The following is a 13,175-nucleotide window of genomic DNA, read 5'->3' on the forward strand; positions in this document are numbered from 1 at the left end:
TGGACCACTGTTTAGCGGCATCAATTAAGGTTGCTACATATGACCTCGACCTTCTTATTACTACAATACTGAGGGTAAGAGACGGCAGACCTGTGGCTTCTTTCTTGTGCCCTCTAAAGACCTGTAGCTCCTCTTTTAGGTTCCGGATGTCGAAAAGCTTACAGAGATGGTCGCGCGATGCGGTTAGCAGCCAATTGCCATTGAGATTTAACTTCACTTCCATTACTGTGTTTTTGTGGGCATGTCTGGAAACAGAGTACCAAAAAAAAGAAAAAGCTAAGACTGAAAATGAAGCCAAATATAATACATCCAATGTAATCAACATTTTTATTCAAAAATGTCCAGATCAAGACCGTCGGTGTGACTGAACCGAAGGTCTAGGCGGGCATGGAAGGTGTCTGTTAATTCTATTGCATTGAACTCTCCCAAATGTTTAGTACAGTGCTCTGTACATAGTAAGCATTCAATAAATACCTTTGATTGATTGATTGACACAGAGCTCAATCTAAATCCTTTTTGCAAGCATTAAAAGGGGGAAAATGCCTCAATTTCCAGAGTTAACTTTTATACTCTACATAAGTCTAAAAGTAGCTCATCGGGGGCTACAATAGTCAGAACAGCAGGAAAATTAAAAGTTGAGATATGGGGCTGCAAAACCTGGCGTTTTATAAATGAGGAAAATCTAGCCTACATTAATCCTTAGTTCTCCTCAATTCAGACCCAATTAACTTCAAAGATGTAAAAGCCACACTATGAGGCCCCAGTGGAAACTGTGTGCTGCAAAACTGGCTGCAATGAACCAACGGTCACCAAATAATACTTGTCTCTGTTACTCCAGCAGCAAAATTTGGCACTGTCATTAATCATGATAAGATTGGACTATGAATACAATGCCATGCTGGTAAGATTTTTGAGAAAGCATGTTCAAATCTTACAATAAAAAACAATGTACTGATGAGAGAGCCCCATAATTCTGAATATTCACACTCCCCCAAATGGCATTAAATCAATCACACTAAAAAGGCTGTGAGAGACCCTGCATATATGTATGAGTCAAAACATTCTACAAATGAAAAGAGTATCTACTTTAACTTAAAATCTTCCTGAACTAAGTATGGAAATCGGGCAGAAGAGGAGTTTCATTACAATCCGGGGGATGAAAATTAAAGCCGGGCTGCAAAAATTGGGGTTCGAATTCAAGTTTCATCACTTACAGCGTGGCAAGGCTCTGCCCAGTCTTTGGATCCCAGAACTTGATTGGCTGTTGACTGTCTTTACTTCCAGAAACAACTAATCCTTTTGTTGGATGCCAGTCTACACACTTCACATCTGCACCGTGGCCTGTGGAAACGATAAAATCCGTCTCAAATTATCTGCAGAGAATCTGGGAAGCCAACGTAATGGCAAGAAGAAATCTCCTAATTCCTATCTGAGCACTACCGGCCATTTATGGTCATATGCAGGGATTATATCTTTAGTGTCTATGTTGTACAGTATTATCCGAACAGCTAATCGATGAGAAATACGAAGTGTCTTCTCCCTTCCATTAGTTTGGCCAGAAACAATCATTTTTACCATAGGCTGCTGGGGGCAAGGGTTAGGGTCCTTTGGGAGGTCCTGAATTATAGAGATAATGTGGCGAGGGAAAATGTCTATTTATTAAATATTTTAAAAGCATACTCTTTACGTGAGTGGTCTCGGGGACTTGTACAATTAGTTCAGATTTGGAAAATTAGTCAGTTTTGCCATAACACGTGTTTTTATTACACAATTTGGACGGAATGTTTTAGAAGAATTAGGAAACCTTCTTCCTAAAATGCACGCCTGTCTGAATGTAACACGACCCACAAGTTGGACCAAGTAGATGAATGAACAGCTGTGCACATTTGCATGGTGTTGGTTAAGGCATGAGAAATGTACCATAATAATAATAATGGCATTTATTAAGTGCTTATTATGTGCAAAGCACTGTTCTAAGTGCTGGTGTAGTTTTTCCAAAACTAAACGTTCTTCAAAAACACTACCACATCATAGGAGACCCAACACTATTAAAAATGCTTTTTGAGAGGACGATATCATGTCTCTTCAATCAATCAATGGTATTTATTGACAACTTACTGTACTGAGCACTTGGGAGAGTACAATACATCAGAGTTGGTAGACACGTTCCCTGCCCACAACGAGCTTACAGTCTAAAGGGGGAGACAGACAGTAATGTAAATGAATAAATTACGGATACGTAACACAAGTGATGTGGGGCTGAGGGTGGGATGAGCAGCAGTGCTAAGCACTTAGTACAGTGCTCTGCACACAGTAAGCGCTCAATAAATACAATTGAATGAAGTGGCCCAAGGAGACAGGTACAGGTGCAGAGATGACGCAGAATATTTATTTATTTTACTTGTACATATTTATTCTATTTATTTTATTCTGTTCACCTGTTTTGTTCTCTGTCTCCCCCTTCTAGACTGTGAGCCCACTGTTGGGTAGGGACCGTCTCTATATGTTGCCAACTTGTACTTCCCAAGCGCTTAGTACAGTGCTCAGCACACAGTAAGTGCTCAATAAATACGACTGAATGAATGAGGGAGTCGGGGAAAGGAGGTCTTAATTGGGGAAGGCCTTTTGGAGGAGATGTGACCTTAGAGAACAATGCATTCCTAAACACGTTTCACATTATGGGCCACGTACATTTCCTAACTTGGTCACACGCTTCCAAAAATCTCAATCCACTCAAGCTCAGCAGTTTGGTATCTCAGCATTTAAGGAAATGTTTGTGATCTGGGGGATTTCATGCTCCACAGAACAGCCTAGCTTGGAGCTTCCCAGGGCACTCATAGGGCTGAGCAGATTGCTACATTTGCTCAGATCCTCCAAATTTGCCTGACTCAGGAACACTTACTTCTTATTCATTCATTCAGCCGTATTTATTGAGCGCTTACTGTGTGCAGAGCACTGTACTAAGCGCTTGGGAAGTACAAGTTGGGAACATATAGAGAACGGTCCCTACTCAACGATGGAGCTCATTTTTGGAACATGATAAGTACTAGTAAGCATCACGCACAACTTGAACAGACACGGCAGGTAGAAGAAACCCACTAAATGGTTACATTCTTTCTCATCAGCCGGCCTGGGCTCCTGTGGTCATTTCAGACCTCGAAACCTTCTCAGATCTGACCGAGTTGGCCCAGTTTCTCCAAGCAGATCCCCAGGAGGGAGGTAAGTTTGTTATAAGCTACAACTTTGTAGTTTAGATTACAACCAGGCATCTGTCTCCCTCAATAGGACAGCTTTCCAAACCCTAATAAGTTCTTTTCCCACTTTCGGACTATCATTCCTTCCTTATTTCCCTCACCCACTTTGATTTTACAAATACTTCACAAACCAGGGTTGCTGAAGTCATTGAATGAGACCAGCTACAAAACCTTTTTGAAAAACACCATCTGCCAAACTCTTTGGGTCCCAGTTCCTTAAATTAGGAGTCCCCTGAATTTGAATTCATCTTGGTTCCAGGATATTATGTCTTAAACAACCCTCTTCTTAGGCTTATATTTGTTGCCAGTGCATTTTAGGTGTCCTCAACACTTTTCAAGCCATGTCAAATAGAATCAGGCAATCAGGGCTAGCATTTATTCCCTAACATTTAGTCCCTTCTAGACTGTGAGCCCACTGCTGGGTAGGGACCGTCTCTATATGTTGCCAACTTGTACTTCCCAAGCGCTTAGTACAGTGCTCTGCACACAGTAAGCGCTCAATAAAGACGATTGATTGATTGATTGAAAGAGAACGGGCTTTGGAGTCAGAGGTCATGGGTTCAAATCTTGGCTCCGCCAACTGTCAGCTGTGTGACTATGGGCAAGTCACTTAACTTCTCTGGGCCTCAGTTACCTCATCTGTAAAATAGAGATTAAAGCTGTAAGCCCCCCCATGGGATAACCTGATCACCTTGTAACCTCCCCAATGCTTAGAACAGTGCTTTGTACATAGTAAGCGCTTAACAGATACCATTATTATTATTATCATTATTATCAATTATGGCATCACAAACAACCAGTGGCATTTAATGTGTACTAAATGCTTGGGAGAGTATGAGACAACAAAATTTTGGTAGACATTCCCTGCGCACAATGAGCTTATCGTCTAGAGCTTGCACCATTTTAGTATTCACAAGAAAAGGATCATGTTCTGCTAATGTAGCTATGCTTCCATTCAGAATGCAGATTTTCAACTTTGTAAATAACAATTCTGGTATTTGTTAAGCACTTGCTACATGGCAAATACCATTCTAAGCACTGGGGTAGATTCAAGAGAAGCAGATCGGACCGAGTCCCTGTCCCACACAGGGACTAGCAGTCGACTATTACACAGAGCTACAATACAGAGGAATGGAGAACGGCCGCCAATTGTGTGTTTTCTTGCCACCTCTATTTAAAATGGTATTTTAAGAAACTGCCAAGAAATTTACAAACCCACGAGTGTGTTTTCCCTGCCCTGCAACCTGTAATTACAGAACAACGAAATCAGGAGCTTCTCAGGTGAAATCCTGCAGAAGCAGGAGTCTCGTATACTAAATACTCTTTGAAGTAATTCAAAGCCCTGCTCCTCCTGGTGAGCAGGACTCCAAACGAACAGCTGCATCAAGACCTGGTCCCCTAGGTCCAGGGAGACGGAGAAATGCCCTTTAATAATAATAATAATAATAATGTTGGCATTTGTTAAGTGCTTACTATGTGCCAAGCACTGTTCTTGGTACAAGGTGATCAGGTTGTCCCACGTGGGGCTCACAGTCTCCATCCCTGTTTTACAGATGAGGTTACTGAGGCCCAGAGAAGTGAAGTGACTTGCCCAAGGTCACACAGCTAACAAGCGGCGGAGCCGGGATTAGAACCCATGACCTCTGACTCCCAAGCCCGGGCTCTTTCCATTAAGCCACGCTGCTTCTCAGGGCTTTAGGAGCTCTGGTCAGCCTGATGGGTGTGTGGGAAGGAGAAACTAGAAAACAGCATAAATTCCATTTTCAAATGTGTATATATATATATATATATATATATATATATACACACACACACACACATATATATGTATATGTATCCATACATACAAAATTCCATTTTCATATGCACACACACACACACACACATATATACAATAATTCATTCATTCATTCATTCCTTCAATCGTATTTATTGAGCGCTTACTGTGTGCAGAGCACTGTACTAAGCACTTGGGAAGTACAAGTTGGCAACATATAGAGACGGTCCCTACCCAACAGCGGGCCCACAGTCTAGAAGTGGGAGACAGAGAACAAAACAAAACAATAACAAAATAAAATAAGTAGAATAAATATGTACAAATAAAATAGAGTAATAAGTACGTACAATCATATATACATATATACAGGTGCTGTGGGGAGGGGAAGACATAAGGCGGGGGGGGGATGGAGAGGGGGAGGAGGGGGAGAGGAAAGAGGGGGCTTAGTCTGGGAAAGCCTCCTGGAGGAGGTGAGCTCTCAGTAGGGCCTTGAAGGGAGGAAGAGAGCTAGCTTGGCGGATGTGCGGTACTTGTTAAGCGCTTGCTATGTGCCAAGCACTGCTCTAAACACTGGGGGAGATACAAGGCAATCAGGTTGTCCCACGAGGGGCTCCCAGTCTTAATCCCCATTTTACAGACGAGGGAACTACAGCACAGAGTAGTGAAGTAACTTGCCCAAAGTCACACAGCTGACAAGTGGTGAGCCGGGATTAGAACCCACGACCTTTGTCTCCCAAGCCCGTGCTCATTCCACTAAGAAACGCCGCTCCTCTTAATTACCCACGCCCTTCCCCTCTCTCCAGGACAGGATCCTGAATTGGTTTATTTCAAGGGGTCACTGCTTCTGCCGTACTCTTGAAATGAAGCACCTTTCAAGAATGACCCCTGAAAAACGCGGTTCATTCATTCAATCGTATTTATTGAGCGCTTACTGTGTGCAGAGCACTGTACTAAGCGCTTGGGAAGTACAAGTTGGCAACATATAGAGACGGTCCCTACCCAACAGTGGGTGTGGTTGTAGTGAGGCTACTATTCCAGTTGTTTAAAATGACTTCTCCAGTTCATTGTCCGAAATAATCCTGGACACTAATTCTGTTCCAAAGTTGGAACCATTAAATGGCAGCTCGGAAAATCTACCGCGCCAAGGACCTAAAAGACGAATGGGGCAGATTTAATGCATTTTTGTTTCTCCTTTCAACTTCCTTATTTAAGTGTTCAAGGGGGATTCGAATCTGGACAAGCAACTCCTTGTTTTTCTTAGCCTACTGAAAGAAGATGGGGACGTGGCTGGGGAAATATGCGGGAATACCATTGTTAAAGGGGCTGTTACAGTGTAACTTTTGAATACTGGGGAATACTTAAAGAATCGTTAGGACCAAAACGATCGTTGCCCAAAAGATGCTAATTATTAGCAAATAGCTTATAATAATAATAATAATGTTGGTATTTGTTAAGCGCTTACTATGTGCCCAGCACTGTTCTGAGCACTGGGGGAGATACAAGGTAATCAGGTTGTCCCCCCGTAGGGCTCACGGTCTTCATCCCCATTTTACAGATGAGGTAACTGAGGCCCAGAGAAGCGAAGTGACTTGCCCAAAGTCACCCAGCTGACAAGCGGCGGAGCCGGGACTAGAACCCACAACCTCGGACTCCCAAGCCCAGGCTCTTTTCCACTAAGCCACGCTGCTTCTCCTCTCTTCTCTAGTATTCTACTATAGAATACTCATTTTTAGGACCTCACTACTTGTATTCTTCCTAGTAGGGGTGTAGATCACTAAAATTTGTGAGCTTGTTCATTTTTTGAAACCAGTACAACAGTCTTCTAGACTGTGAGCCCGTTGTTGGGTAGGGCCCGTCTCTATATGTTGCCAACTTGTACTTCCCAAGCGCTTAGTACAGTGCTCTGCACACTGTAAGCGCTCAATAAATACAATTGAATGAATGAATGAATAACGCATTGCTAAAATATCCTTCTGCTGCTGCAGCCACCCAGGCACATGAGGCTTGCTTAAAACCGCCTTGGAAGCCTGACCTGTCCGTAGGAAGGAAGAACCCATATTTAATAATAATAATAATGATGGCATTTGTTACGCGCTTACTATGTGCGAAGCACTGTTCTAAGCGCCGTGGAGGATACAAGGTGATCGGGTCGTCCCACGGGGGGCTCACAGTCTTCATCCCCATTTTGCAGATGAGGGGACTGAGGCGCAGAGAAGTGAAGTGACTTGCCCAAGGTCACACAGCTGACAATTGGCGGAGCCGGCATTTGAACCCACGACCTCTGACTCCCAAGCCCGGGCTCTTTCACACCTACCTGCTCCCCGACCACCTATTGCTAATATATATTAGACAAATTCATAGGAAACTGAACTTCCGGCTGTAATTCTCCCCTACCCTCTTATAGGCTCCAGACTTCTTTTCAAGTCTGCATCTCCAGTCTAATCAATCAATCAATCCTATTTATTGAGCGCTTACTGTGTGCAGAGCACTGTACTAAGCGCTTGGGAAGTACAAGTCGGCAACATATAAGAGACCCTGAAGCATCCGGAAACAAAACGAAGGACTTCCTGTGACCACCATTTTCTCCGTGTCAACTAATCTTCATACGTCAATCAATCATTCATTTAATTGTATTTATTGGGCGCTGACTGTGAGCAGAGCACTGGACTAACAGCTTGGGAAGTACAATTCGGCAACAAATAGAGACGGTTCCTACCCAACAACGGGCTGGCAGTCTAGAAGTGGGGAGATAGACAACAAAACAAAACAAGTAGAGAGGCATCAATGAGCACTTACTATGTGCAGAGCACTGTACTAAATGCTTGGGAGAGTACAATACAACATTCATTCATTCAATCATATTTATTGAGCACTTGCTGTGTGCAGAGCACTGTACTAAGCGCTTGGGAAGTCCAAGTTGGCAACATATAGAGACGGTCCCTTCCCGACAGCGGGCTCACAGGCTAGAAGGGGCAACAAGGCGTCCAAACTCCTGTTAGATATTTTAAAGAGGGATTGAGAGTGGATACTCTACTCCCTCACTTATTAAATATAAATGGAACTTGGTCACCTCAGTGGATTTACAGAGCTACACCCTTGGGAGATTGCTGATCCTTCAAAGTTGCTGGAATGATCCTGGGTCTTAAAGGAAATGTGGGCAATTAATGTCATCAATCAGGAGTCTCAGAAACATTATTTCTGATAACCTGAGGGATGATCGCAACTTGAAAGGCCAGCTAGCTGCAGAAGCCAAAACAGAAAAACTGCCATTGCCTTCCCAACATCCACCACACTAAAAAATAAAATGGAAGGCACTCAGATCAGGAAAAAGATCTGATCTAATCAAATCATCACCTACAATACCCTGAGACAAAAGGGTGAAGCAAAGAATACCCCATTTGCCTCTGCTCCAAAACTTTTAATATGTCTTTTGCTGTGCAATAGTCATTTATATAGGGGACGCTGGGCTCCCATCATTGGAAAAATATTTATAAAAATTACCGCACTTGGAGTTTCCAAGGGTAGGGTGCTTTGTGAGCCCCACGTGGGACAACTTGACCACACTGTATCCCCCCCGGCGCTTAGAACAGTGCTTTGCACATAGTAAGCACTTAACGAATGCCATCATTATTATTATTACTATTGAAAAGAAATGTTTGAGGGATTTTTTTTAATGCAAGAAACCAATCAATGAAGAAAGCATTGAGCCACAATTCTGAGATTTCATCTGTGCTACTAACAGCAGCTGATTTTATTCTTGAAAAACCTTGGGAAAGGCCTTCCCCGATCCCAATCATCTCTTTTGGAAAACTGAGGTCGAGCCACAATTCTTAGATTTCATCTGTGCTACTAACAGCAGCTGATTTTATTCTTGAAAAACCTTGGGAAAGGCCTTCCCCGATCCCAATCATCTCTTCTGGAAAACTGAGGTCGCTATGCTCATTTTTCTCCTGTGTCCTTTGTTTCTACTACTACTTTCTGTTAATTTTCTCTGACACCTTTCCCCCTCGTTATTAACAATTCAATTCTCAAGCATTTCTAGGACATTAATATTTCCAAGATCCTGGGTGATCTCTCCCTTCCAAATAAAACTAGGCTTTTCCATGTCTGCTAATTCTGTTGTATTGTATTCTCCCAAGCGCTTAGTAAAGTGTAAGAGGGAATGAGAATACTCTAATCTCTCACTTTTTAAATATAATACACAGTAAGAACTCAATAAATACCACTGATTGGTTGATTCCCGGGAGGTCTTACTTATCCCAAGTTAATTTATATTTCACTTTATTTTTCCTCAGTATTTAGTACAGTGTTTTGTATACAATAGGCACTCCATAAATACTTCTGAACAAATGAAACAGCACCATGGAAACCAATCCTAACCTACTGGCTCCTTCCTTCAGATCCGGGAAGCAGCGTGGCTCAGTGGAAAGAGCCCGGGCTTTGGAGTCAGAGGTCATGGGTTCGAATCCCAGCTCTGCCACTTGTCAGCTGTGTGACTTTGGGCAAGTCACTTCACTTCTCTGGGCCTCAGTTACCTCATCTGTAAAATGGGGATGAAGACTGGGAGCCCCCCGTGGGACAACCTGATCACCTTGTAACCTCCCCAGCGCTTAGAACAGTGCTTTGCACATAGTAAGCGCTTAGTAAATGCCATTATTATTATTATTATTTTAAAGAATGCAAAAATGTCCCCCATTGAGGGCATATAAATATCTCCAGATAAGAAATCAGTTACATTTCCAGGAGGTAGAAAAGGGGGCAAAGGGAGGGAGGCGCAAGACACAGGGGACAGATGGCCTTTTGGGGTTTTTTTTTTACAAGTAAAAATAAATAAAAACAATTCTCTTAGCTTTTCAAGGGTTTCACCCCAAACATTAGCTTGACGAAAGAATCGCAGAAGGCCTCCCTTTCTGAAACTCCACATTTGCCACCACCTATTCCCCGGGTAATGAATCCCAGAAATCGCATGAAGTGTTGCTTTTTTAAAATCACACCAGTACATATTCATTTTCCAATAAATAGGGTTTTCAGCAACATCATCATCCTCCTCAATCGTATTTATTGAGCGCTTACTACGTGCAGAGCACTGTACTAAGCGCTTGGGAAGTACAAATGGGCAATATATAGAGACAGTCCCTACCCAACAGTGGGCTCACAGTCTAAAAGGGGAAGACAGAGAACAAAACCAAACATACTAACAAAATGAAATAAATAGAATAGATATGTACAAGTAAAATAAATAAATAAATAAATAGAGTAATAAATATGTACAAACATATATACATATATACAACATACCTCCGAAAGGCCCCAGGCAGTTTACAAAAAAGACAAAACAAAAGGGCAGCTAGATGCCTATCTGCAGCTCCCAATTGTTGCGGACATCCTGCATTGGCAACCGTCTACACTGACTATCCGGGGTCTAGACCACTGCAATTCAATGTCAAGTCGGACTTGGAAATGAAATCCCAAGTGGGGCTTGGCTCCCTTCCAGGGAACACTGCACCACAGGTGGGGTGGTGGTCATGGAATTCCGGGAATCTCGGCCACCCAGGCTCCTAACATACACAGATGCAGTCCGCCCTACTCCGGGAGACTCAGACCACTTCCGATTCGGTCTGATCAACACTGGGCCGTCTCTAGATGTTGCCAACTTGGACTTCCCAAGCGCCTAGCACAGTGCTCTGCACACAGTAAGCGCTCAATAAATACGATTGATTGATTGGGCCAAATTTGACTTTGTTGTTCCGTCGGCTTAGTCATCTTGGGCTCCATAAGACTTGTAGGCCTTTGATAGGATTCACCATCATCATCAATCGTATTTATTGAGCGCTTACTATGTGCAGAGCACTGTACTAAGCGCTTTTCATCCAATCGTATTTATTGAGCGCTTACTGTGGGCAGAGCGCTGGACTAAGCGCTTGGGAAGTACAAGTTGGAAACATATAGAGACGGTCCCTACCCAATAGCAGGCTCACAGTCTAGAAGATCCCTCATCACCCAGCCCAAGTAGCAAGCGCTTAGTACAGTGCTCTGCACACAGTAAGCACTCAATAAATATGATTGAATGAATGAACAGTGGTAGTTAAGCGCTTAGTCCAGTGCTCTGCACACAGTAAGCGCTCAATAAATACGATTGATTGATTGATTGGTAGTTGTCTTCTAGACTGTGAGCCCGATGTTGGGTAGGGACCGTCTCTATATGCTGCCAACATGTACTTCCCAAGCACTTAATACAGTGTTTTGCACACAGTAAGCGCTCAATAAATATGATTGAATGAATGGTTGTTAAGCGCTTCCCACGTGCCAGGCACTGTACTGAACACTGGGGTAGATAAAAGTTAATCGGGTTGGACACAGTCCCTGTCTCACGTGGGACACGTCTCCTCATTTTACAGTTGAGGAAACTGAGGCACAGAGCAGTTAAGTGACTTGCCCCGAGGTCGCACCGCGGACACGCTGGGATTAGAACCCAGGTCCTCTGAGTCCCAGGCTCTTTCCACTAGCCCACACTGCTTCAAAACCATTTGACTGGTCACAGGCCTTGGTTTCTAGGATAACGGGTACGTCTGCTGGCGCACCAAAGACTGCCAGTTTTCCCAGAAGAGAATTAAAGGATTAAAACTCTGATTCCTGACCAATTTCCGACACGGCCCGGGCTAGGCAGCGAAGAGGTGACTCAGGCTCAAGCCCACGCCTGCCTTTGAACGGTGAGAATTCCTGGGAGCATTTTCAATATCTTTACATTCGTTCGGTCATTCGATCGGATTTATCGAGCGCTTACTGCGTGCAGAGCACTGTACTAAGCACTTAAAAGGGACAATTCAGCATGGGAGCGGATGGAATTTACGTGTCCCAGTCCGTCCGACGTGCGAGCTTTGCTGAGGAAAATAATCCAAAGCTCCTGGACCGTTTTTCATGTAAGTGGAAAGGAATACCACCGCACACGCACAGGAAACGCTGGAAACCACCTTGCCCCATGCTCACAGTCTTTTAGACTGTGAGCCCACTGTTGGGTAGGGACTGTCTCTATATGTTGCCAATCTGTACTTCCCAAGCGCTTAGTACAGTGCTCTGCACATAGTAAGCGTTCAATAAATACGACTGATGATGATGATGCCCTGGAAGTCAGTCTGGGCTCAGTCAACGGAAGCAGCGTGGTTTAGTGGCAAGCGCCTTGGCAGTCGGAGGTTGTGGGCTCTAATCTATACGTTGCCAACTTGTACTTCCCAAGCGCTTAGTACAGTGCTCTGCACACAGTAAGCGCTCAATAAATACGATTGATTGATTGATTAATCCCATTTGTCAGCTGTGTGACTTTGGGCAAGTCACTTCGCTTCTCTGGGCCTCGGTTGTCCCATCTGTAAAACGGGGGATGAAGACTGTGAGCCCCACGTGGGACGACCCGATTACCTTGTATCTCCAGTGCTTGGCACGGACTAAGCGCTTAACAAATACCAGCGTGGCTCAGTGGAGAAGAGCCCGGGCTTTGGAGTCGGAGGTCCTGGGTTCAAACCCCGGCTCCGCCAACTGTCAGCTGGGTGACTTTGGGCAAGTCACTTCACTTCTCCGTGCCTCAGTCACCTCGTCTGGAAAATGGGGATTGAGACTGTGAGCCCCCTGTGGGACAACCTGATCACCTGGTAACCTCCCCAGCGCTTAGAACAGTGCTTTGCACATAGCAAGCGCTTAATAAGTGCCATTATTATTATTATTATTATTATTATTATTATTATTATTATTATTAAATACCACTATTATTATTATTATAGAATGATGCGTGTCAGGCTGAGAACAGATCTTCGGCTGTCAGTTTCCTGTTGGGTCCCAAGGTTTCAGTTCAATCAGGGCTCTGTATAACTCAGGCCACCCTGTTGTCCCGAACTCCTGAAGAGTTGGACGTTTTTGAATAATGGTTCACGGCGACCCACCCATCTAGAAAAACACAATAATTTCAGGGGCAGCAAACGACTGCCCAATGATCTCAATTACCTGGATGAATAAGGCACTCCAAGGCTGACAGAAAAGCTACTCCACTGCCTAAGAAATTCCATACTTAGTCATCATCATCATCACCAATCATATTTATTGAGCGCTTACTATGTGCAGAGCATTGTACTAAGCGCTTGGGAAGTACAAATTGG

General features: G+C 43.7%; 1 protein-coding gene across 3 annotated transcripts in view; it reads right to left on the reverse strand.

Annotated features, from left to right (window-relative positions):
* Window positions 1-13,175, reverse strand: part of WDR33 (WD repeat domain 33) — a 199,077-nt gene that overhangs the window by 30,931 nt on the left and 154,971 nt on the right. For all 3 annotated transcript variants that reach the window (XM_038748663.1, XM_038748654.1, XM_038748588.1), the window contains exons 9-10: window positions 1,215-1,341; window positions 91-245 (exon numbers count right to left, since the gene is read on the reverse strand). In XM_038748663.1, coding sequence (XP_038604591.1) covers window positions 91-245; window positions 1,215-1,341 — 282 coding nt within the window. The remainder of the gene's footprint in view (window positions 1-90; window positions 246-1,214; window positions 1,342-13,175) is intronic.

This window comes from Tachyglossus aculeatus, chromosome 1 (genome assembly GCF_015852505.1).
Source record: "Tachyglossus aculeatus isolate mTacAcu1 chromosome 1, mTacAcu1.pri, whole genome shotgun sequence".
Lineage (NCBI taxonomy): Eukaryota > Metazoa > Chordata > Mammalia > Monotremata > Tachyglossidae > Tachyglossus > Tachyglossus aculeatus.